Source organism: Leopardus geoffroyi, chromosome A3 (assembly GCF_018350155.1).
Source record: "Leopardus geoffroyi isolate Oge1 chromosome A3, O.geoffroyi_Oge1_pat1.0, whole genome shotgun sequence".
In the NCBI taxonomy this organism is placed as follows: domain Eukaryota; kingdom Metazoa; phylum Chordata; class Mammalia; order Carnivora; family Felidae; genus Leopardus; species Leopardus geoffroyi.
In genome coordinates, this window is record NC_059336.1 from 28,483,647 (window position 1) to 28,509,893 (window position 26,247).

The 26,247-nt window shown below is 46.8% G+C and overlaps 1 protein-coding gene and 1 long non-coding RNA gene across 2 annotated transcripts in view; one reads left to right on the forward strand and one right to left on the reverse strand.

Annotated features, from left to right (window-relative positions):
- Positions 1-233: 233 nt before the first annotated feature.
- Positions 234-13,048, reverse strand: SIRPB2 (signal regulatory protein beta 2). Its single transcript, XM_045445064.1, has 5 exons — positions 12,608-13,048; positions 4,329-4,694; positions 2,776-3,117; positions 2,180-2,248; positions 234-916 (listed from the first exon to the last, which is right to left on the reverse strand). The coding sequence occupies exons 1-5, from the start codon at positions 12,678-12,680 to the stop codon at positions 786-788; spliced, it is 981 nt and encodes a 326-aa protein (XP_045301020.1). The 5' UTR covers positions 12,681-13,048; the 3' UTR covers positions 234-785.
- The window catches only part of LOC123580392, a 111,966-nt gene continuing 90,424 nt past the window's right edge, over positions 4,706-26,247 (forward strand). The window contains exons 1-2 of the long non-coding RNA XR_006703280.1: positions 4,706-4,751; positions 24,712-25,103. This is a non-coding gene — a long non-coding RNA (uncharacterized LOC123580392). The remainder of the gene's footprint in view (positions 4,752-24,711; positions 25,104-26,247) is intronic.

Here is a 26,247-nt window from a genome sequence, read left to right on the forward strand (position 1 = left end):
CTGGCTTAAGCCACTGTTATTTAAGAGTTTTGTTACAGTTTCTGAGCCTGCATTTAACTATTGCAGCCACCCAAGCAGCCATAGTAGGGAAGGAAAGAAGGCAAGGAAAGAAAGGAAAAGAAAAGAAAAGAAAAGAAAAGAAAAGAAAAGAAAAGAAAAGAAAAGAAGGGAAGGGAAGGAAGGGAAGGAAGGAAGGAAGGAAGGAAGGAAGGAAGGAAGGAAGGAAGGAAGGAAAGGAAGGGAGGGAGGGAGGGAGGGAGGGAGGAAGGAAGGAAGGAAGGAAGGAAGGAAGGAAGGAAGGAAGGGAAAAAAGGCAGGAAATGAGGAGAGAAGGGTGTAAATGGAGAGGCCTGAGCAGTCTGGCTCTGTGAGCTTAGAGATGCTTACGAAAATCTTCCGGAAATGACTCTGAGTTGGATCTTGAAGGATGAGAAAACGAGGAGAGGGGGTGGAAGGGGGCGGGCACTACCGCAGGAACAAGGGCCTTGAGAAGAGAGCCCGGCAAAGCCTTGAAGGACAAGGAGGGCTTGAGCTGGCTGTCAAGAGAGAGGACAGCACATCAGAAGGGAGCCCAGTCAGTGCTAAGTGGGGTACTTCGCCAGGTGAATGGAAGGCAGGTGTAGGGATCCTGGAGTTCGGCACGAAGCCTGGGGAGCATCTGGAGGCTGGGGTTGGAGGCGGTGAAGTGGTTGGGGAGCCTTGACCTCTCTTCGACTCAGAGGACCTACTTTGAGGTCGACCCCCTCACCCACGCCCCACGTCCCGTGCTGCATGCCCCGTACAGATTACAGTTCTGCTGAGTCTGGGGTCTTGGTGTCTTCTTGCCTTCTCCGGCAAGCAGCCCAGGCCAGCAGGAGTGCAGCCAAGGTCATGGCCTTCAGCCCCAGGACCACAAGTGTGAGCACAGACAGGAGGCCTGGAGGACACAGAGGAGAGCTCAGGAAGGACCCTGGGCGATCCCCCAACAGTCCAGACCTCAGTGTCCCCACGGGGAGGCCTGGCCCAGCTGCTGTAAACCTCTGGGGCCACATTCTTTCTACACGAAGACCTCCCCTCCCTCTGTCCGGGGCCCAAAGAGGCTTTGCCCAATATCCTACCCATGTGTTTAGTCATCCTCACAGCATCCCTGACCTCTGATCATAATAGAAAACTGTTCATTTACTGGCTGCTCAGCTCCTCTGCCCCAGACCTTGGGCTAAGCACTTCCTAACTGCCTAATTTAATCCTTAAACGTATGCCGCAAGGCAGGATAATAATGCCATTGGTACCGATGAAAAGGCAGAGCCAGAGTCGGGAAATGATTTGCTCAGGGCACATATGTTAGAGAAGTGACGGGACCAGGTGGTCTGGCTCCCGCGAATGGCAGGAACAGGGCTCAGTGACAGGGAGCATCTGGTGCCGCTACCCCAAGTCTCACCCTCAACCCCACCCTGTTGCCAAGTGCCCCTGAGTGTTAACAGGTGGTATGATATGCACAGTTCTGGGCGCTTGGCACGTGTGATCTCATGGGGTCTACGCACCAGCCTCATGGGGTACGCTCTCCGACTCTTATCCCCTCTCCGCCCCTGGTCCCCAGGGGAGGATAACAGAAATTCGGGGAGTGAGGCAAGCTTCCTGCAGTCACACAGGTAGAAAGGGACTCAATCCAGGAGGCTACAAAGCCATGATCTTCAGCACTGTTATGTACAGTTTCACAGTGTCTCCTTGCACTGAATCATGGGGAGCTCACTACCTGCCAAGCAAGGCTGTCCACTGAACAGTCAGCTGTTCTTTCTTTGGTCGAGCTTTTCTTTTTTTTTTTTAATTTTTTTTTAACGTTTATTTATCATTGAGAGACAGAGCACGAGCAGGGAGGGGCAGAGAGAGGAGGAGACACCGAATCCGAAGCAGGCTCCGGGCTCTGAGCTGTCAGCACAGAGCCCGACGGGGGGCTCGAACTCACAAACCGTGAGATCATGACCTGAGCCGAAGTCAGACGCTCAAACGACTGAGCCAACCCAGGCGCCCCTCTTTGGTTGAGCTTTAACGTGGTTCTCTGAGTTCCTGGTTCTGATGTTGAGATGAAGTCCTGGGGACTTTCTGGGTGGCGCATAGCCCTAGAAGGCAAGGACTGCTCCCTTCCCATGGCCAAGCCTTGCCTGTGGGGACTGGTTACCTTCCCAAGACTAGGTACACTCACCTGAGGGATATGTCCTGCCTATATGTTCATTGGTGAGTTCTTTCTCTTGGGGAGAGGTGATGGGCTTTGCTGTAAGAAAGAGAGACAGTCTCACATTCCCCTTTTCTTTCTGTCTTGCCCCTTCCTGAGCCCCTGTGCTAGGACTTAGGGTCATCGAGAGGAGTGTGCCTGGAATGGGGGCTAGAAGTCAAACCCTGTGACTATGAGGGACTAGTTAGACCTGTCTGAACATCCCTGGGGTGGGGACAATGTCTGATTCACTGCAGTATCTACAGCATCCAGTAGAGTGCAGAGCAGTAAACAGGCACTCAACAGATACTGTTAAACCATTAATGGTCTATCCAAAGTTTTGAGGAGCCCAGAATGGGGAGAAATGAACTCTGCATGGGAGAAGCAGAAGGTTTCACAGAGGAGGGGCTATTTGTGCTGGGCCTTGAAGGATGAGTAGGAGTTCGCCAGAGAGAAGGAGAAAGCATTCCAGGCAGAGGGAACGGCTTATGTAACTGCTGGAGGCTGAGAAGAGCTGGCCTATTTGGGAATTTCCTTGTGGACCCCCTGCCCCTCTCCCCCAGTGCCTTCTAGACCACCTGTCTCACCTTTTACTCGCAGCCTGGTGCCCTGTCCGGACAGGTATTGTCTGTTGGGTTTCCTGTAAAACTTTACACAGTAGTAGGTGCCTGTGTACTCAGGGGACACGCCTTGCAGGAGGATGCTGAAATCGCTGTTGGAGGCCCGGACGGCTGTCACGTTGGGGTGGGAGAGGCCTTCAAAGTTGTAAATGGCCTCGCGGCTCAGACCAGCCCCCCGAAACCACCTGATGGGTCCCGGGGGACCATGTCCAAGCACTGTGCAGTTCAGGAACACAGTGTCTCCGGGGGTTGCCAACACCACCTCCTGGGGCTGCAGGATCCAGAGGTTTGGCTCTGGGGCTCCGGCTCCTGAAGCCAAAGAGAGGGTCCTTGTTGCATTTTGTGTCTTCCTCCATTGTCCACTCATTTCCTCCCTCATATCTTCCCTCCCTCCCCGCTGCCCTGATTTCCCTACTCAGCTACTCCCTCTGGATCCCCACGTTACGCTCAAGTCGGTTCACTCAGTAAAGAAGTTCTCAGGACCTGCTATGTGCTGAGGTTACGACTGGGGGAAATGGAGCTCAGCAAGACATACAAATGTCCGGCTGGGAAGAAGTTTTCAGTCCGGTGGTGGAGATGGTCCAGAAAATCCCCTTGAGGTTGGAAAGCCAGAGGACTGTAGGGCCAAGAGGGGGCACCTGTCACGGCGTGGGAGGAATCGGAGAAACCTTCCCGAAATGCTTGCATCAAGTTAAAATGAACCCTTCCCCCCACCTCCAACTGCCACACACAGATATTCTCTCTGTTAACAGTTTGCACAGTGGAGTGCCTGGGTGGCTCAGTAGGTTAAGCGTCCGACTTCAGCCCAGGTCATGGTCCCGCGGTTTGTGAGTTCAAGCCCCACGTCGGGGGCTGCGCTGACAGCTCAGAGCCTGGAGCCTGCTTAGGATTCTGTGTCCCTCTCTCTTTCTCTCTCTGCCCCATCCCTGCTCGTTTTCTCTTTCTCTCTCTCGAAAATAAATAACACATTAAAAAAAAAAAAAGAACACGCTCCTATTGAATGACAGACCCAGGATGTGAGTGCCCAGGTCACCACTGCTGGGCTTACAGACAGCATGACTGATTACGTGGGGAGTGTGGTAGATTAAATTATCAGCCCTAGTTCTGGACTCCCCTAGGGTGGTGCATCCCTACTCTTGCCTCGTGGTGGGTGGGTACGCATCCTCGTCTCTTGACTTTGCGTGGAGCCGCATGACTTGCTTTAGCCAATGGGCTGTTAGCAGACGTTCCGTGATTAGAAACTTGAAACGCGCTTGGGGGCACTGGGGCTTGTCCTCTTTGCTTCTGCCATCTCCACGACCCAGGTGTACTCTTCGCAGCTGCAAGAAGACGCGGGCCTGGAACAAGACACGTGGAGCAGAACCACGCCAGATGGCTGTGCATGTGTGGGTGAGACACCCTCGCCTTGTGCGCCAACTGGGATTTTGTGTGGACGGTATGGGTGTGGATGGATGAAGGCAGCTGACGCAGGGAGACCGGTCCGAGCTGAGCGCCTAAGACCCACAGAGCCTGATACTCACCCTTCACAAACACTGAGGTGCCCTCCTGCAGCTTCTTTTCTGGGTTCTCACTCAAGTCATCAAGCCCCACACAGTGGTAGGTTCCAGCATGCTTGCTGGTGACATTGTGGATATGGATGGAAAAGTCACAATGAAGGGGCTCCAGGGTCCGCTGGATCACCGGCGTCACCCCCGGGAAGAAGCCGTGTTTGAAGTTATAAATCTCCTGCTGGTCCCGATCGCTCACCTTGACCCATTTAATCCTGTCGTCAGTGCAGGAACCTTCCACGGTACACCGCAGCAGCAGCGTGTTTCCTTCCGCCACCAGCAGGGGGCCCTCGGGCTGCAACACCTGCCGCTCACTCCCATCGCTCTGCCCAGAGGCTCCTGCAACAGAGGAAGACTGGCTTTGTGCTGAGCCGGAAGGACCTGGAGCCCTCAGAGGTGAGCTTACCACAACCTAGTCATTAGCTGGCCAGCAACAATTGCTCAGGACGCCGGACGGATGTTATTGGGGAGGGAAGCGTGAGAGATGAGGAGGTTGGCTGGAGAGGCAGAGCAGAACTTACAAATAATGGAGAACTTGCAAATAATAGGTGACAGCATTCTTCCCGTCTTCACAGAAGTGCTGAGAGCCCAGATGACCAGGTAAGTTTCCCCGGATCACAATTTATGGGCTGACTGGTGTCTTCCCGGCTAAATTCATATGTCCGAGTCCTAACCCCCAGTACCTCTGAATGTGGCTGCATCCGGAGACAAGGTCTCTAGAGGCAATTAAGTTAACATGAGGGGCGCCTGGGTGGCCCAGGCTCAGTCGGTTGAGCTTCGGACTTCGGCTCAGGTCATGACCTCGCAGCTTGTGAGTTCGAGGCCCGCGTCGGGCTCTGTGCTGATAGCTCAGAGCCTGGAGCCTGCTTCGGATTCTGTGTCTCCTTCTCTCACTACCCCTCTCCCACTCTCTCTCTCTCTCTTTCAAAAATAAATAAATATTTAAAAAAAATTTTTTTAAATTTTTTACAAAGTTAACATGCGGTCATGAGGGTGGACCCTAATTCAATATGACTGGCATCCTTAGAAGAAGAAATTAAAGGCACGGAGAGAAGACAGCCAAGGAGAGAGGTCTCAGGAGACGTCATCAACCTTGCTGACACCTTCGCCTAGGCTTCTAGCCTCCAGAAGTGTGAGATAATGCATTTCTGTTGTTTAAACTGCCAGTCTGTGGCACTTTGTCATGGCCCCCGAAACTAATATGTCACCCAATATGAATGTGACAACCTGTTTCTGGAGCCCCCGCTCTCAGCCCTCAAATGTATCACACAAAGTAAACATCATCTGGCATCCTGTGAATTCTTTTTTTTTTTTTTAATGTCTTATATTTTAGAGAGAGAGAGAGGTGGGGGGAGAGAGCAGGGGAAGGGCAGAGAAATGGAGACAGAATCCGAAGCAGGCTCCAGGTTCCCAGCTGTCAGCACAGAGCCCGATGTGGGCCTCGAACTCACGAGCAGTGAGATCATGACCTGAGCTGAAGTCAGACGCTTAACGGACTGAGCCACCCAGGCACCCCCTGAATTCTTTTTGACTTTTAGTTATTTTTTAAAGTAATCTCTATACCCAATGTGGGGCTCAAACTTACAACCCTGAGATCAAGAGTCACATGCTTTACGGACTGAGCCAGCCAGGTGCCCCCCTGTGAATTCTTTTTTTTTTTTTTTTTTAAATACTTAGAAATAAACTTTTTTTTTTTTAATTTTTTTTTCAACGTTTATTTATTTTTGGGACAGAGAGAGACAGAGCATGAATGGGGGAGGTGCAGAGAGAGAGGGAGACACAGAATCAGAAACAGGCTCCAGGCTCTGAGCCATCAGCCCAGAGCCCGACGCGGGGCTCGAACTCACGGACCGCGAGATCGTGACCTGGCTGAAGTCGGACGCTTAACCGACTGCGCCACCCAGGCGCCCCTGCGAATTCTTTTTTTAAAAAACTACTTTATTGAGATATTATTTACACACAGTAAATACCAGCAATTTTATGTCTTTTTTTTTTTTTTTAAATTTTTTTTTTCAACGTTTATTTATTTTTGGGACAGAGAGAGACAGAGCATGAACGGGGGAGGGGCAGAGAGAGAGGGAGACACAGAATCGGAAACAGGCTCCAGGCTCTGAGCCGTCAGCCCAGAGCCTGACGCGGGGCTCGAACTCACGGACCGCAAGATCGTGACCTGGCTGAAGTCGGACGCCTAACCGACTGCGCCACCCAGGCACCCCAATTTTATGTCTTATATGCAGTTCTATCGCTTTGAAAACATTTTTAAACTTCAAGTGGAGTTGATATATAATATTATATTAGTTTCAGGTGTCTCTTGTGAATTCTTTACCAGGCTGCAATGCTTGTTGATGCTTTGGGAAGTGGATCTATTTCGGGGGTCTAGCTGCTGAGTTTGGCCTTGGAGTGGGCACGGAGAGAGGGGGCCGAGACCTCCCATGCAAGTTCTTTTGCACCTGGGTTATGAACAGGTGCTCCCCTCAAGAACTTCCTGAGGTAGGTGTTATTATCATCTCCATTTTTGAGAAATCTGATGGTCAGAGAGGGGAAGAAACAGTCAGTGTCATAGCCAGGATTTGGACTCAGATCAGGTGACTTAAGGTTCTGCTCCACACGGGTCATCAGTTTTGTGTCCCAAATTTCCCTGGGTGTGTGTGACCGTCAGGCCTGGTGAATGACTCAGTCTTGCTCCAAGATGTAAGTTTGCAGGATAGCATGGTGTTTCTCAGTTGTCAGTGAGGCGAGGGAGTAGGGAGGTGAGGCAGACGTTTCCTTCTAAGAGGATCTGGGGAGGGGGTGTGGAATTCTAAATTCCTTTCCTGTGTGTCCTCAGCTAGGCATGTGCTAATAATAGCCTCTAGGGGCGCCTGGGTGGCTCAGTCGGTTAAGCATCCGACTTCGGCTCAGGTCATGATCTCACTGTCCGTGAGTTCGAGCCCCGCGTCGGGCTCTGTGCTGACCGCTCGGAGCCTGGAGCCTGTTTCGGATTCTGTGTCTCCCTCTCTCTCTGGCCCTCCCCCGTTCACGATCTGTCTCTCTCTGTCTCAGAAATAAAAATAAACATTAAAAAAAAAAATAGCCTCTATTAGAACTCCCTCACAGTTGTGACCAAGGGATACCTCATGTTCAATCCTAGGGATTGCTTTTGCCCTCGGTGTCCTTAGCTCCAAAATGTTGAGCAACACCCACCTTCAAACACCATGAGGGGAGGCAGTCAGATCTGTTCTCTCTAATCCTTTCTGGTGGTTTGTTCCCTGGCCCCTCAGGTGGTTTCCTCGCGCGCAGGCACTGAACGGTGCCCATCCGCTCAGCACAGGGCTGAAATATTGCCTTTCCCCACCCGCCAAACCGGAAAACCTCATGTTTGACAGAGCAATGGGTAGAACAGACAGAAGAGAGGACGGTACTCAGAGAGATGTGTTGTGGTCCCACCTAGCGGTTCCGAAAAGCCAGGCCGGGAAATGATAAAAACAAGTAACATTCAAGTAACTTTGACACATGTCTGAGTGAAGTTCTGACAGCAACACAACAAAGGCTGGGAGGAGGGAAACCCTAGTATACTTTGTAAGTCTCTTATACGGTATGGGAAATGGTATGCTGTCACTGAAAGGTAGATGGTGTGAATTGCACACTTAAGAAAGGGGGAAAGTCCAGTGGACTCTTCAGTATTCACAGGAAACTATAGAACTTGTAAACTGATGCCCATTTCTTTCTCAAAATAAAAATATACTCCCAGTGGGATCCTAGGAACACAGGGAAATTCTATTATTCTTATGAATCAATTAGGATCAAATAGAAGAGAGAAAGTATTAGGGTGGGAGAGCCCATGGCCCCCCTTTTTTCCATCTTGGAAAATTTGAAACTTCTAAACCTTAAAGCAACCACTAAATGACAAAATAAAGAGTAATAGCTAATAAGCCAATAAAGGAGATAAGATAGCGTTATAAAAATATTCAACAACTGAAACAAGACAGAAAAAGAGAAAAAAGGGAACAAAGAACCTACAGGACAAATAGGAAGGTGATAAGACCTACACCTAATCCTATAAAAAGTCACCTTGAAGGTAAAAGGTCTAAATACCCTATGTAAAAATTAGAGATTGTCGGCTTGGATAAAAAGTAAGGTCTTGTAGGCTATCTGTTGCCTACAAGAAATGCACTTTAAATATTAAAGCTGCACATATGTTAAAAGGAAAATGATAGAAAAAAAGTAGAGCATGTAACACTAATCAAACGGAAGCTGGAGTGGCTATGTTAATATCAGATAAAGTAGATTTCAGAGCAAAGAATATGTTCAGGAATAAAGAATGCCACTTCATAATGGTAAAGAAGCAAATTAATCAAGAAGATAGGGGCACCTAGGTGCATCAGTTGGTTAAGCATCCAATCTTGGCTCAAGTCATGGTTCAGTTTGATTCATGGGATTGGGCCCTGGACTGGGCTCTGCACTGACAGTAGGGGTGGAGGGGGGCTGCCTGCGTGGGATCCTCTGTCTCCCTCTCTCTCTGTCCCTCCCCTGCTCGTGTGTGCTCGCTTGCTCTCTCTCTCAAAATGAATAAGCTTCAAAAAAATCAAGAAGACATACAAATCCCAAATATTATGTGCACCAGATAACAGAACTTAAAAGTGTATGAAGCAAAACCCAATAGAATGGCAAGGAGAAACAGACAAATCCACAGTTATGCTCTGAGATTTCAATATCCTCCTTTTCATGATTAATAGAACACGTAGGCAGAAAATCAAAAAGAATACAGCACTAACAACTAACAGCCTAATTGATATTTATAGAACACTCTGCCCCCCAAATAGGAGGATATATAGTTCTTTTCCAGTGCACGGAGAACTGTTACCAAGAGAGAGCATATTCTGAGTCATAAAATAGTCTCAACAAGTTTAAGAGAATTCAAGCATCTTCTTTGACAGAATGGAATTAAATTAGAATCAATAACAGACAGAGGCCTAGGAAACTCCCAGATATTCACAAGCCGAATAACACACTTTCCGATAACACACGAGTTAAAGACAAACAGAAGGGAAATTAGAAAGCAATTTGATCTGAATGAAAATAAAAACACAATATTAAAATTTGTAGGATTCTGCTAAAGCAGAGGGGAATATTTATTGAATTAGATGACTAGATTAGGAAAGAAGGAAGGACTTAAATGAATGACCTTAGTTTCTACCTTAAGAAACAAGGAAAAAAAGAGCAAATTAAGCCCAAAGGAAGTAGGAGAGAGGAAACCACAAAGACCTGAGTGAAATCAATAAAGTAAAAAACAAAAACCAGTAGAGAAAAATCAGTATGAGTGAAATCTTTGAGAAGATCATTATAATTGATAAACCTGTAGCCATACTGAAGAGTGAGAGAGAGAGAGAGAGAGAGAGAGAGACTCAAATTACTAAAATCAAAAAACTAGGGAGGTGACACAAGTACAGAGTTTACAGATATTAAAGGACAATAAGGGGATGCTATGGAAAGGTCATGGCTGCATGTATTTGACAAAGGGACAAATTCCTTGAAAACCACCAACTACCAAGACTACCTCAAGAAGGAATAAATTACCTAAATAGCCCTACTATCTATTGCAAAAGTTTAATTTGTATTAAAGACTTTCCCACAAAGGAAACTCCAAGCCCAGATGGTTTTGTGAGTGAATTGTGCCACACATGTAGATACAACACCAAAATCATGATCCATAAGAGAACAAATTAATAAATTAGACTTTATGAAAACTAAGAACTCTTGCTGTTCAAAAGGCACTTGCGAAAGAATGAAAAAGCCACAGAGTAGGAGGAAATCTTTGTGAAGTATCTGATAAAAAGTTTGTAACCAGAATATATAAAGAGCTCTCAAAACTCAATAATAAGAAAACCAATCGAGGGGCGCCTGGGTGGCGCAGTCGGTTAAGCGTCCGACTTCAGCCAGGTCACGATCTCGCGGTCCGTGAGTTTGAGCCCCGCGTCGGGCTCTGGGCTGATGGCTCAGAGCCTGGAGCCTGTTTCCGATTCTGTGTCTCCCTCTCTCTCTGCCCCTCCCCCGTTCATGCTCTGTCTCTCTCTGTCCCCAAAATAAATAAACGTTGAAAAAAAAAAATTAAAAAAAAAAAAAAAAAAAAAAGAAAACCAATCGAAAAATGGGAGTTGAACACTTTACCAAACAGGATACAGGATGCACGTGAAAAATGTTTAGCACCATTACATATTAGGGACGTGAACATTAAAACCACAATGAGATGTTCCTACGCACCTGTGAGAATGACTAAAATGAGACAGGTTGATCATACCAAGTGTTGGCAAGGATGTAGAGGACAATGTCATCTTCCTACACTGCTGATGAAAATGCAAAATGGTACAACCTCCTTGGAAAACAGTATGGCGGTGTCTTGAAAGTTAAACACACACCTATCATATGATACGGTCATATTATTCTCAAGTATTTTCCCAAGAGCAATGAAAGAGTAAGTCCACACAAAGACTTGTACACGAACGTCTATAGATGCTCTATCTGTGACAGCCGCAAATTGCAAAGCAGAGAATGTCTGCCAACAAGTGAATGGAGAAACAAACTGTACTTTATCCACACAGGAGACAGAAATAAAAAGACATATGTGAGCTATTGATATGTGCAACCACATGAATGAAGCTCAAAATAATTATGCTGAGGAAAAGAAGCCGGAAAAAAAGGGGTACCTACTGCATGATCTTGTATAAAGTTTCAGAAAATGCAAACGAATCTATAGCGATGGAAAGCGGATAAGGGGTTGCCACGGGAGGAGGAGGAATGGAAAGGATGAATCACAAGGAAACTTTTCAAAGTGTTGGATATGTTCATTATATTGATTTTGGTGATGAATTCACAAGAGTGAAGCATATCCAATGCCCCCAAAACTTACCGAAGTGTACATGTTAGATATGTACAATTTGTTGTACGTCCATCAAACCTCAATGAATGAAAGCCCTGTGCCCCTCACCCCTTCCCGCTCTCTGGAAAATGTCCTGGGTACCTTGTCCGCGGAGCTGGGCACCCCTTGGCCACAGCTCTGGGATCCCTTCCCGCCTGTCTTCCACCTGCAGGCCCTACCTTTCACGATCCCTGATGGTGGGTTCTCCTTTGGAGGCCTGGTACAAAACCCCCATTTTTCAAAACCTATTTGATCCTGAGTAGTTTAGACATATGACCTCCTAGCTGAGTGCCTAACATGTAGTAGGCACTCAGAATTATTTGTGGAGTGAGCAACTAGGAGCTACAGTTCACATTTTACGATCAGGGAAACCAGCTCAGAGAAGGGAAGTGGTGCCCCAAATCACCGCTGGGGAACGAAGGAGCAGCCGAGTCTAGTCTCAGATCTGGTTCCCACCAGGGCCTCTCCAGGAGTGACCATCTTGGAGGACCCAAGCAGGGGCTGGGTCTTAGCAGGGGCTGGGGTAGGGGTCCAGATGGACAGGAGGTGAAAGCCGAGTCTCTTGCCTGCTGGGTCAGAGGGTTCTGGGCTCAGAGGCTAAGCTGGACCCAGGAGCCCCAAGACTCAGGAGTTAAATCGGCCTGATCCTGACTTACAGTAGACATGGGTAAGAAAATCTTTACGTAAATCTTTACACCGTGCCAGGTACCAACAGGTGTTGTCTTGTCGAATCTTCCAAACAAAAGTCATGAGGTGGGTCCCCACGATTAGCCCCATTTTACCGAGGGGGAAACGGAAGCTCAGAGAGAAGTCAGTGGTGAGGTTTGAGCCCAGTTTTCTCAGGCTGAGCCGGCGCTGGCTCGTGGGTGGTTGATTTGTACGGTCACACAGGGCCCTGTGCTTAGAAGGGCCCGTGCTTGCGATAATGCTCTGCTGTTGCTGTCTTAAAGTTCTTATCACTTTCTGAAACCGCGTTTACGTTTTGCACGACATAGGCCCCACAGATTATGCCCCTGATCCTGGGCTGTGAGCCTCACCATTTTTGTATTTAATACGCACAGCACCCCGTTAGCAGCCCTGTTCGCTGAAGAGGAGAGTGAAGTGGCCTGTGACACGAGCACGCGGGTATCTGAGCAGAGCCCAGCTTGCAAGATCCCAGAGCCTGGGGGCTTAACTTTACTGTGCTGCCTCCTGAAAAAGTTCTGCTTCTTGGGACACTGGGATCAAGAAAGTTCTCGGCTACCCGCTCCCATTCCCTCTTGGTGGGCTTGAGCCCCTCCAGGCCTGCCAGAGCACCTGGGGCTCCTCTCTGGGACCAGCCAGGGGTGGGTCCTATCATGTCTAGGGTCCCACTCACCCAAGAGGACAAGGGACAGCATCAGCAGCCAGGAGCAAGGAGGCGAGTAGGCCGGCTGGGTCGGGGTGGTCATCGCAAGGGGCGCATGTGCCTCCTGTGGCTCCTAAGACTGGCTGTCGTTCTGCAATCCGGTGGGTGTCTGAGCCTGAAACGGGGCGTTCCTTGGGGCCAAGGCTACTTGGGGAAGTGTTTTCATATGGCAAGACGAGGCTGCTGGTGCAAGAGGAAGGAGCTGTTTGGAGGGGTTTCCGGGTTCCATGTCTGGGCAGCGAGTGTTCCTGTAATCACTCTGTCAAAACCTTCATGACCCCTTTTGCCACAGGCCCTGTCCTGGGCACCCTGGCAGGAAGATGAGCATGCCTAGTGTGTCCTGAGTCAGCCAGACGTGGGGTCAAGTCCTGGGTCTGCCTCTTCCTGGCTGCGTGACCTTTCACGCACACCTGCCACCTCGGAGCCTTTGTTTCTTCATCTGCAAAATGGGGACGGTAGCAGTCCCCTCCTCAGAAAAGTATTGCAGGGATTACAAGATACGTGGGCGAAGGCTCAGCACGATGTAAATGCTGAACGTACCAACCATCATTGTTCACGATGTGCAGGAAACAGAGGAGGTGGCATTTGCTTAGGAAGAAGGATTTGTTATAAAGCAAGCCCCACGGAGGCCTCCTTTTGGCAGTGAGGGGAGGGCACAGATCCCGTTCCTAAACGCATAACTGGGGGCAACTCTTGAAACCTCCATTTCCTGGGGTCCAACGGTAACACACCTGGATCATATAAAAATTTGCTTTTGGGGGCGCCTGGGTGGCTCAGTCGGTTAAGCGTCCGACTTCAGCTCAGGTCACGATCTCGCGGTCCATGAGTTCGAGCCCCACGTCGGGTTCTGTGCTGACTGCTCAGAGCCTGGAGCCTGTTTCGGATTCTGTGTCTCCCCCTCTCTCTGACCCTCCCCCATTCATGCTCTGTCTCTCTCTGTCTCAAAAATAAATAAACGTTAAATTAAAAAAAAAATTTTGCTTTTGTGGCATCTTAATTTTCTGTAACTTCTTCAGGAGTCCCTATCGTATGATCTGTAAAACAGTAATAGGAATAGGGTCGCGGGTTGAGCGTCTGACTCTTGATTTCAGCTCAGGTCATGGTCTCGCCGTTCGTGAGTTCGAGCCCCGCATTGGGCTCCACACTGAAAGTGCGGGGCCTGCTTGGGACTCTCCTTCTCCCCCCCCCCCCACCGCCCCCGCTCTGTCCCTCCCCTGCTCACACTCTCTCTTTGTCTCAAAATAAATAAATGAACTGAAAAAGAACTATGAGGTGAAGTGAATATTGTACATGTTGCCATCGTACTCTTTTAGGTTAACTCAGTTTTTTTTGTTTTTTTTTTCTAGAAAAAAAAAAATAGCTCAAGCTTTCTACCCTTCCCTCCCTCCTGGGTGGTCCTGGGTGCAGAGGAGGCTGAAGTTTCTTTCTGGGCAGGATGGCGGGCCTTGGGTCTGAGTCTTGTCTCGGGGCCTGGTATCTGCCATGGGGAGGTTGGTCTGGCCTAGTCCCTGAGCACTTTGCTCTGGGTCTGCTGAGGTGTGGCTGGTCCTGTCTTCTCAATCCCATTGCTTCTTCTACTTGTTCTCCTGTTGAGGAGACCCATATATTGGAGTCTCTTTGAACTGATCACAGGCCTAGAAAATTCCACCAGACCCTCAGCGCCTCCATATCATCCTCCCAGCAGAGCTTCTAAATCACCTGCTCATCTGCCTGGGTTCCTTTTCAGCTATTCCTTTTCTTCTCAAGTTTCTTAGAATTCATTTTATTTGTGGGGCGTCTGGGTGGCGCAGTCGGTTGAGCGTCCGACTTCAGCCAGGTCACGATCTCGCGGTCTGTGAGTTCGAGCCCCGCGTCAGGCTCTGGGCTGATGGCTCAGAGCCTGGAGCCTGTTTCCGATTCTGTGTCTCCCTCTCTCTCTGCCCCTCCCCCGTTCATGCTCTGTCTCTCTCTGTCCCAAAAATAAATAAACGTTGAAAAAAAAAATTAAAAAAAATAAAAATAAAAATAAAAATAAAAATAAAAGAATTCATTTTATTTGTGTTACTAGGTAAGGTGCTGTAACAGTTAGCTATTGCTGCATTACAAACCACCCCCCCAAAATGCAGTGGCTTAAAACAATACCCATTTATTTGATTTGTGATTCTGTGGGTTGACAATTTTATCTGGGCTCAGCTCCATGGTTCTTCTCATCTCAGCTGATTTTGACTCAGCATTTGAGGTCAGCAGCAGGCTGGCTAGGAACTCTTTTCTGCTGGCGTTGGCTGACTGTCGCCTGGACCGCCTCGGCTCTCCTCCATGTGGTCTCTCATTCTCCAGGAGGCTAGTCTGGCTTGTTCACACGAGAGGGGCGGCATTGAGAGGCGGCAGGAGTTGCAAGGTGTAGTGTCGCTTCTATGGTCCGGCTTTTGGCTGGAGCAAGTCATAGACCGGATCAGATTCAAGGGATGGAAAATAGACTCCACCTCTTGATAGGAGGAGCCGTAAAGTCATATTGCCGAGGGTGTGGATGTGGGGAGGGGGTGAAGAATTGTGGACCTACTGGTAATTTATCTACCACGGCATCCACAGGGTGCAGAATTCACAGGATTCAAAGTCTCCTCTGTAGGGCTCCCAGATACCACTTTCCTGAGGGTTGACCATAGTCACCACTTTTGGACACATTCAATTCCGGCACTGTTGCCTATCCACGTCTCAGAAGCCAGGTTGGACATGGCCCCTGTGGCCTCCTGGACACCGTGGGAGCCGGGCCATGGTCCTTTCTGCTCTAGGAATCTCTAAACATACCTGGGGCTTCTATATTCCCTTCCCACCCCAGCCCAGAGTTCTGACCCCAGGGACTGGCGGTGCCGGGCCCCTGGCACCTCAACTTCTGCCCTTTTCCCTCTTTCTCTTGTCACCCTCCACTGAAGTCATGAGGGGAGGCAGTCCCCCTGTTTTCTTCTGTAGGGACTTTCCTAACTTGGGCCCTCTTCTGAACTCGTGATCTTCTTTGTTCTAGCTGGATTCACTCCCGCCCCTTCCCTGAGACAACAAGTCTCAAGGTCCAGTTTTGATAAGGGACAGAGCTGCTTGGAAGGGATGAGACTATAGGGACAGAGAAAAATGCACAAGCAAGTGCTTCAATAATATTAGTCCTGTCCAACTTGCCAACTGCAAGGTCATGACCTGGGCCGAAGTCGGATGCTCTACTGACTGGGCCACCCAGGCACCCCAGCAACACTGGTGTTTTTGCAATCAGTCTTCATCTCCATTCGTTTCTCTGTTCTCCTCCTTATCAGAGGACTGGAAGCCTGGGAACCGCATTTTCTAGAACTCCTTGTTTTGGATTGGGTTCTGCCGAGGAGAGGTGCGTGCATTAGAATTGGAGGTGGAAGAGGAGAGGCATGGCTGGCTTCCTTCTCTAGAAATGGAGAGAGGCAGAGCGGGGGCAGGAGCAGATGTGAACGTGAAGTTTGCAGAGGTCCTCAGACTCTCCTCCATAAACCACCTATAATCCACAAGCAGCTGTCATCACTGGTGGCAGTTCCTGTGTGTTTTGCAGATTCCTGATTCTCTAGGAGCTAGCAGTGAACTTGGGCGCTAAGGCAGTGAGGATTTCCAGTGTTCTCTAAGTAAGCACCAAATCCCACAATTACTTGGGGAAGACATCAGGGATGCATGGCTTTTTATGGCCTAACCTTGGAAGTCACCTCGCATCATTTTTGCCATTCTCTTCATTTAGGAGGAAGGATTTGATGTCTCCTTAATAATGAAGCCTCGGGGTGCCTGGGTGGCTCCGTCGGTTAAGCGGCCAACTTTGGCTCAGGTCATGATCTTGCGGTCCGTGAGTTTGAGCCCCGGGTTGGGCTCTGTGGGCTGACAGGTCAGAGCCTGGAGCCTGCTTCGGATTCTGTGTCTCTCTCTCTCTCTCTCTCAAAAATAAATAAACATTGGGACGCCTGGGTGGCTCAGTTGGTTAAGCGTCCGACTTCGGCTCAGGTCATGATCTCACGGTCCGTGAGTTCGAGCCCTGCGTCGGGCTCTGTGCTGACAGCTCAGAGCTGTCTGTGGCAACTGGCAAGTGCAGTGGGAGTGTGAGCCACCCAAGCCGACAGCAGGTGTGTGTTTTCAGGAAGTCAGGGAAGGTCATCGGAAGGATGTGACCACCCATTGACCCCTGAGCTGGACCTGGGCACTGGGAAACTCCATACCTCCTCCTGTCCTTGGAATATGGGTTCCACTTGCCTTTCCCCGCTCCCAGAGGCTGCTCCAAGCGACAAGTTAGTGACGTGGTGTTGAGAACATCTGTAAGACACGTGTGTCTAACGCAGCCAAGATCGCTATAGAAACTTTTAAGTGTTGGCAGTGGAATGCGGGGAATCTCTTTGTCCTGCTGCTGCCCAAGACAAGCCTGGTATGTAAGTCCCTTTTGCTCATTAAACCGGCCAGGCTGGGGTGGCCTGCCGGTCTCTTCAGCCTCTCCGAGCCCTCGGTGCATTTGGGGGCCAGTTTCAGATTACACCCAGGGCGTTCCCCAGAGGGTTGTGAACTGACAATTGTTGCTTTTTTTTTCTCTTTTGTAATGCAACTGCCCGATTTAGGCTTTGATTGCGAAGGCATCCGTTTCAAAGAGGCATCCACATCTCAAATAAACACAATGCCAGCCCAAGGGCTGGGTAAAGAGACAGGTCACCTCCCCCCACGGACTCCTTTGTTTTAGAGACTTTGGTCAATTTCTGTAACTGACCCTCAGGTCCTCTTGCCTATTTACTTTCCCCCTTGAAATTCCTGTTAAAAAAAAATTTTTTTTAACATTTATTTATTTTTGAGACAGAGAGAGACAGAGCATGAACGGGGGAGGGTCAGAGAGAGAGGGAGACACAGAATCTGAAACAGGCTCCAGGCTCTGAGCTGTCAGCACAGAGCCCGACGCGGAGCTCGAACTCACGGACCGTGAGATTATGACCTGAGCCAAAATCGGACGCGTAACCAACCAAGCCACCCAGGCGCCCCAAAATTCCTGTTTTAAATTCACCAAAAAAGAGTGAGCCCTCCAAGCCTAGCCCCCCCTACCCCTGTCCCCAAGAAAAACAGAACTCCCGGCCCCTGCGCAGCACTCGCTTTCTTCCTGTGACCTTGCTGTGTGACCCCAGGCGTCCTAAGTAATAAACTTTTGTATGTTTTCAAAGTGTCCCGATGGTTGTCGCTAAAGTGCATCTTGCAATCGTAAGAAGAGCCACAAGGGTGAGTCCTACCACAACATTTGGTTATTAATAGGCCGGGACGGGCACACAGCACTGTGGCCTCATAGGCAACCAGCAATCTGATTTCTATGGCCGTAGATTGGTTTTGCTGGTTCTTGAATTCTGTATATATAATCATTCAGTGCCTGGCGATGTCTGGCTGCTTTGACTCCTCTCAAAGCTTAGTGTGTGTAGATGTCTTCTTTCTTCTTTGTTAGGGTAAGAGAGGGAAACAAAAATATGATAAAAACCGGGAGGGGGACAAAACAGAAGAGACTCATAAATCTGGAGAACAAACTGAGGGTTAGGGGAGGGGTTGTGGGAGGAGGGGGATGGGCTAAATGGGTAAGGGGCACTGGGGAATCTGCTCCTGAAATCACTGTGGCACTCTATGCTGACTAATTTGGATGTAAATTTTAAAAAATAAAAAATAAAATAAAAAAAAAAGTTAAAAAAAACCGGACACAAGTAAGTTACAAAGAAATAATTGGACTAAGATAGACCATGCAACACTTAGCATAAAAAAAAGCAATGTCCATATTTTTATGAAATTGGACTTCAGGATAAGGAATGTTTCATACACAAATAAAGGGCCAATTCGTCAAGAGGACATCATAATCCTAACTCTGTATTCACCTAATAAATATGTTATTTGGATATTTATATATTCACCTAATAAATATGTTATTTGGATATGGATAAAGTGAAAATTGATAGAACCAAAGAGAGAAATACAAAAATTGACAATTTACATTTGAGATTTCAGTACTCGTCCGTCACTAATCAAGGGAACAGAGAAAAAAAAAGCAGGAATGGAAAGATTTGAACATCACCGCCCAACTTGACCAAAGTGTCATTTCTACAGCACTTCACACCACGCCAGCAAATCCATGTTTTGTTCAAGTCCATATGGACCATTCATGGAGATAGACCATGTTTGGTCCACACAACAAGATGAATTAATTGAACAGGAGAGAAATTACAGAATCTGTCTTTTGACCACAAGAGACTGAATTAGAAATCAGTAACGGCTCTCTGCAAAGGTCCCAAATATTAGGCATATTTCTGTCTCAAGGCTGTACCCCTGGGACAGCTTCTGGGAGTGGGGAAGGCAGGTGGAACACACATTTCCACGACTGGGGAGGGAGTGAGGAGCCTCCAATTGCCTGGGTCCAGCTCGCGGGTCAGCCAGTGGTCACATCTTTTTGATGACCTCTTCCAACACCTCAAATCCATAGAGTGGCTCTTAGGGGATATAGAATGTAACAGATGTAGGTCAAGGTCCTGCTCACAAAAAGCAATAAATACTCTGTAAGCCAAGGGAGTATATTTTTCCTTCTACAACTTGAAGCTTTATTTGGGATATCATATTCATGGCCCATGCACGAGTGAGAGCTGCCATGATTTTGTGAAATGACTATCAATCAGGAAGTGTAGATAAGCTCAGATATAAGAGACCAGACCCTGCTATCATTTAACCCATCTGACCAGACGCCAGGATTCACACACGTGGACAGGGGCTGCCTGAGGACCCAAGGTCTGATTTCCAAAGCCATGGTGATGAGTATTCTCTATGCCACACAGGCAGAGGGCAAGTTTTGGTGGCTCTAGAGTCAAGCCTGATTCACATCAAATTCTGTCATCTCCTGCCTGGGGGACACTCAAAGTCCTGAATGCCCTTGATGCTTCATCTGTGAGATGGGAAAACACGTCCTGCCTGCAGGGTTGATGGAAGCATCAGATGACGGAGTGGAGGGTTGACATTCCTTCTGACTGCCCAGCATCTGAGCCCCCTCCCCGCACAGAGACTGACAGCAGCAGACCCACCCACCCAGGCTCCTTTGAACCCAGACAAGGGCCTGTGGTTGAGTCTCTGGTGCATGCTCTACACAGAGCTAAGTGTTTAAACGCAATAACATTGAATCCACACAACAAGTCCACAAGTGGTTACCCTCATTTTTAAAAGCAGGGTTGAGAGGTTCAGTGACCTGCCTGTGCTCACACAGCTGGTGGAAGAGTTAGGACTGGGACCAGGATTGACTGGATCTCCCATGATTTCAATTACTTTTCCAACACACACTTATTGAGTACATGCTACTCATCACCACACACTACATTCCTCAGTGCTCTACCTTCCAGAAAAAGCTCAAAGCTGATAATACAGGCTCTTACATTACAAATAGGTTTCTTGGAATCATTAAAACACCACCTATGTCATAAAAAAAATTTTTTAACGTAATCTCTCTACCCAACATGGGGCTTGAACTCACGACCTGAGATCAAGAGTTGCATGCTCCACTGACTGAGTCAGTCAGGCACCCTGATGCACAGAAGTTTCCAGGTTCGATGTAGTTCCGGTGGCCAGTTTTGCTTCTGTTGTCTCGGCTTTGGTGTCACCCAAAAGATCATTGTCAAACCTCATGAAGCTTTCCCCCATGTTTTTCTCTAGAAGTTTATAGTTTTAGGTCCTATAGTTAGGTCTTAAATCTCTCTCTTTTTTTTTTTTTTTTTGGTTAATTTTTGTTCACAGTGTAAGATAAGCATCCAGGTTCATTCTTTTGCATGTGGGAATCCACTTTCCCCACCATCATTTGTTGAAGAACCTATCCTTCCCCCGTTGAGTGGTCTTGGCAACCTCATCAAAAATCACTTGGCTGTATATGGGAGGGTTTATTTCTGGGGTCTCTATTCTATGGTGTTTGGTCAATATATCTATCTTTACACCACTACCACACTGTTGTGAATACTGTTGCTTTGTGGTATGTTTCGAAATCAGGAAGTGTGAGGTCATCACCTTTGTCCTTCATTTTCAACAGTTTTCGTTATTCAGGGTCCCTTGAGATTCCATATGAATGTTTAAAATGTTTTTTTCTGGGCTCCTGGGTGGCTCAGTCGGTTGAGCGGCCGACTTCGGCTCAGGCCATGATCTCACGGTCCGTGAGTTCGAGCCCCGCGTCGAGCTCTGTGCTGACAGCTCAGAGCCTGGAGCCTGCTTCGGATTCTGTGTCTCCCTCTCTCTGACCCTCCCCTGTTCATGCTCTGTCTCTCCCTGTCTCAAAAATAAATAAAAAAAAAAAGCTAAAAAAAAATTTAAAAAAATGTTTTTTTCTATTTCTGAAAAAAAATGCCATTGGGATTTTAATAGGAATTTCACTGAATCTGTAAAGTGCTTTGGTGAGTATGGCCATTTTAACAATATTAAGTCTTTTAATCCAGGAGCATGGAATGTCTTTCCATTTAATTGTATCTTTGATTTCTTTTAGCACATTTTGAAGTTTTCACTGTATTGGACTTTCTTTCACCTCCTTGGTTAAGCTTATTCATAAGTATTTTATCTTTTTTGATGCAATAGTACAAGTAATTGTTTTCTAAAATTCCTTTTTTAATTTTTGATTGGTCATTGTTAGTTTATAGAAATGCAGCTGGTTACTGTATGTTGATTTTGTACCTTGTAACTTTGTTGAACTCATTTCTTAGTTGTAAGTAAGGGGTGTGTGTGTGTGTGTGTGTAATCTTTATGGCTTTTTGTAAGTAAAATCATGTCATTTGAGAATAGAAATAATTTTCCTTTCTTTTTTTTTTTTCCAATTTAGATGCCTTTTATTATTTCTTTTTCTTATCTAATTGATCTTCCAGTTAGAAGGGCATCCTTGTTCTTGACCTTAGAGGAAAATCTTTCACTCTTTTACCATTGAATGTGATGTTAGGCTTTTATTATGTTGTGGGTTTCCTTCTGTTCTTAGTTTGTTGAGTGTTTTTATCATGAAAGGGTGTTGATTTTGTTAAGTGTTCTTTCTGCCTTGATGGAGAAGATCATGTGGTATTTGTCCTTCATTTTGTTAATGTAACATTTATAACATTTCATATGTTGAACCATCTTTGTATTCCAGGTACAAATCTCAGTTGGTCATAGTGTATAATGCTTTCAATATACTGTTCGGTTTGCTTTGCTAGTATTTTGTTGAGGATTTTTGTACCAATATTCATCAGAGATATTGCTTTGTAGTTTTTTGTTGTATCTTCATCTGGTTTTGGTATCAATAATGCTGACCTCATATCACGAATTTGGAAGTGTTCTTTCCTCTTCAATTTTTTCTTTAAAGAGTTTGAGAAGGATTCATGTTGTTTAAATGTTTGAAAGGATTCTCCAGTGATGCCATCTGGTTCTGGGCTTTTTCTTTGTTGGGAGGTTTTTGATTATTGCTTCATTCTCATTGTTTCATTCTTTTTACAGAGTTATTACTCTGTTCAGATTTTTAGTTTAGTGTAATTCAGGATTGGTAGGTTCTATGTTTGTAAAAACTTACCCATTTCTTCCAGTTTATCCAATTTGTTGGCATATAATTGTTCATAGTAGTCTCTTATAATTTTTTTGATTCAGTGACATCAGTTGTAACGTCCTCTCTTTATTTTCTAATTTTAGTTGAGACTTTTATCTTTCTTTGTCCATCGAAAGGTATGTTGATTTTGTTGATCTTTTCAAAAAATTAATTCTTGGTCTCATTGATTTCTTTTCCCGTTGTTTTTTTTTTTTTCTTTTTCTATTGCATTTATCTCTGCTGCACACTATTATTTTCTTCCTTTTATTAATTTTGGATTGATTTTGTTCTCTTCTAATTCCGTGAGATATAAAGTTAGGTGGTTGATTTGAGATCTTTCTTCTTTTCTAGTGTAAGTACATCTACCACTATAAACTTAATTTTTAGTACTGTTTTCACTGTATCCCATGAATTTTGGTATGTTGTGGTTTTGTTTTCATTTGTCTCCAGACATTTTCACATCCTTTGTGATTTCTTCTTTGATTCATTGGTTATTTAAGGATGAGGTGTTTAATTTCTGCAGATTGGTGGATTTTCCTGTTTTCTCTCTGCTGTCGATTCCTAATTTCATTTTGTTGTGGTCAGCAAAGATACTTTGCATGATTTAATCATAAGTTTGTTAAGACTGCGTTTGTGGCTTAGTATGCGGTCTAACATGGAGAATGTTCCACATGTGCTTGAGAAGATTGTGTGTTCTGTTGTCATTGGGTACGGTGTTCTGTGTACGTCTGTAAGGTCCATTTGGTCTATAGTGTTGTTCAAGTCCTCTGATATTCTGTCTTGGTGTTCTATCCATAAATGAAAGTGGGATAGTGAGGTTCCTCAATGTGTCATATATTTAAGACCTCAAATGTTAGGTGCATGTGTATTTAAAAAAAAAAATTTTTTTTTCAACGTTTATTTATTTTTTTTGGGACAGAGAGAGACAGAGCATGAACGGGGGAGGGGCAGAGAGAGAGGGAGACACAGAATCGGAAACAGGCTCCAGGCTCTGAGCTATCAGCCCAGAGCCTGACGCGGGGCTCGAACTCACGGACCGCGAGATCGTGACCTGGCTGAAGTCGGACGCTTAACCGACTGCGCCACCCAGGGGCCCCTGCATGTGTATTTTTAACTGTCATATCTTCCTGATGGATCGGTTCTTTTCTCACTGTATAATGACTTTCTTTGTCTCTTGTAACTTTTTTTTTTTTCTGACAGTCTATTTTATCTGATATAAGTATGGCTACCCTACTCTCTTTAGGTTCCCATTTGCATGGAATAACTTTTTCCACTCTTTTATTTTATATTTATTTTTATTATTTTTTAATGTTTATGTATTTTGAGAGCGAGCAAGTGAGCAAGGGAGGTACAGAGAGAGGAAGAGAGAATCCCATGAACCATGAGATCATGACCTGATCAGAAACCAAGAGTTGGAGGCTTAACCGACTGAGCCACCCAGGCAACCCTCCACCCTTTCACTTTTAACCTACATATGTCCTTAGAATTCAAATGAGGCTCTTGTAGACAGCATATAGTTCAAGGGTATGCGTGTGGGGAGACAGGCAATATACAATAAATTGTGCAGTATGTCAGAAAGTGATCAGTCTTAGGGGAAAAAATATGGAATGACAAAAGGGGGATGAGGTGAGTGGATGGTGAGAAGCCACAGGGACCAAGGGAAGGACCTTGGTGTTGATTCTCCGTGACAAGAGCAGCTATTGCAAGGTTTTGGGCAGAGGAAGGACAAGATCTAACTATTGTTTTGAAAGGATCCTCTGCCCCTATGCATCAGCACTCCTGTATCCCTTGGGTAAATTCCTAGCAGTGCTATTGGTGGGTCATAGGGAAGATCTATTTTTAATTTTTTGGTACTTGTACCCCAATGTGTATAGCAGCACTTTCAACAATAGCCAAATTATGGAAAGGGCCTAAATGTCCATCAACTGATGAATGGATAAAGAAATTGTGGTTCATATACACAATGGAATACTGCTTGGCAATGAGAAAGAATGATATATGGCCTTTTGTAGCAACGTGGATGGAACTGGAGAGTGTTATGCTAAATGGAATAAGTCATTCAGAGAAAAACAGATACCATATGTTTTCACCCTTATGTGGATCCTGAGAAACTTAACAGAAGACCATGGGGAAGGGGAAGGGGAAAAAAAAAAGTTAGAGAGGGAGGGAGACAAACCATAAGAGACTCTTAAAAACTGAGAACAATCTGAGGGTTGATGGGGGTGGGAGGGAGGGGAGGGTGGGTGATGGGCATTGAGGAGGACACCTGTTGGGATGAGCACTGGTTGTTGTATGGAAACCACTTTGACAATAAATTTCATGTTAAACAAAATAAAATAAAAGGATCCTCTGCTGGGTGCCTGGGGGGCTCGGTTGGTTAAGCCGCTGACTCTTGATTTCTCCTCGGGTGGTGATTTCAAGGTTCATGGGTTCAAGCCCACTGCTCTCTCTCTCTCTCAAAATATTTTTTTTTCCCTTTTCAGAAACCAGAAATGTTTAACCCTTTTTCCATAAATTCGAACTTTATCCTCAGAGCACCATGGTACATGCGTGCGAATGTACTCAACGATTTGTTCCACAAACTGGTCATGAAACCGCTACTGCAACACAGGAGGACGTGGGAGGAAACGTTCGCGGAAGAAAAGGACGCTGAGACAGCCACACCCCTAAAGAGAGGGGCATTTGGAGATTTTTGCCAGGATTATCCCCGCCCCCGCCCCTAGTTCCCGCCCCCATCCTAGTTCCCCCCCCTAGTTCCCGCCCCCATATTCCTACACCTGTAAAGACCCCTTCCAGCCCTTCGGTTGAGAACACGTGACCCTGGGGCACTTCTGAGTGCGCCCTGCGGCCGTCCTCCTACCAAACGCGGAGACCAACCGCAGGGACCAAATGCAGGGACCAAACGCAGCACCCGGGGGCGGCGAGGTAAGCAGCATTTCGGGTTTACACGCTGGAAAGTGAGACAGACAGGAAGGGGCTCCCATGAGGACACAGTGGGATCTTTGTAAGAACCTGCAGCCTGACTTCCGGAGCCTCTCTCTCTCAAAATAAATAAGATAAAAAAGAAAGGCTCCGCTGCTGACTGTATCGAGCATGGATGAGTGAGGCAAGGGCAGAAGCAGGGAGGCCAGTGAGGAGCTAATTGCAGCCATTCAGGAAAGAGGATGGTGGGTGAACTCAGTAGTAGAGACGGAGAGACAGGGTCGGTTTCTGGATACATTTTAAGGTAGCGTTAACACAGTTTCCTGATAGAAAGGTTGTGAGATGGGCGAAGAGAGGAGACAGGGATGCCTCCCAGATTTTTGGCTCAAACCCCTGGAGGAATGAAGTTGCCATGAACTGAAATGGGGAAGGCTGTGGCTGGAGCAGGTTTGGGGTGGGGGTGGGGGGCGAGTAGGTAAGTTTTTGAAATGCTGAGTTTGAGATATTATTGTGTGCCCAAGTGGAGCTACTGAGTAAGCAGTTAGATACGATATCTAAGGGAGAGTTCCCAGTTGGAGAAAAATGGTTAGGAGTTGTTGGGCTGACAGTGTTAATTAAGGTTACTGGACTGAAAAAGAGCATCGAGGAGACTATATGGTGGTTAAAAGCAAGGGAGCTTGAACCGGAATGACTGGGTTCAAATCTCAGCCAGCCGCTTACCAGCTGTGTGACCTTGGGCAAGTTACCTAACCTTTCTGTGCCCAGATTTCCTCATTTGTGAAAGAGAATAATTGCAACCTATATCTCACATGGTTGTTGTGAGTTCATACATGTAAAGTGCTCAAAACAGAGTCTGGCACATAGTAAACTCTCAGTATGTGTTACTGGTTATTCTTTTTTTTTTTTTTTTTTAATTTTTAATGCTTTTATTTATTTTTGAGAGAGAGAGCAAGCGGGAGAGGGGCAGAGAGAGAGAGGGAAACACAGAATCCGAAGCAGGCTCCAGGCTCTGAATTGTCAGCACAGAGCTGGACGCGGGGCTGGAACCCACAAACCGCGAGATCATAACCTGAGCCGAAGTTGGATGCTTAACTGACTGAGCCAGCCAGGCGCCCCATCTTTTTGCAACAGATATGAATTTCTTCCT

Coding starts and splice junctions, on each gene's coding strand:
- SIRPB2 (XM_045445064.1), bottom strand. CDS start 12,680: ATGACCACCCCGACCCAGCCGGCCTACTCGCCTCCTTGCTCCTGGCTG. Junction 4,695..12,607: donor GCTGTCCCTTGTCCTCTTGG/GTGAGTGGGACC, acceptor CCTCTGTTGCAG/GAGCCTCTGGGCAGAGCGAT. Junction 2,249..2,775: donor CACCAGGCTGCGAGTAAAAG/GTGAGACAGGTG, acceptor TCTTTCTTACAG/CAAAGCCCATCACCTCTCCC.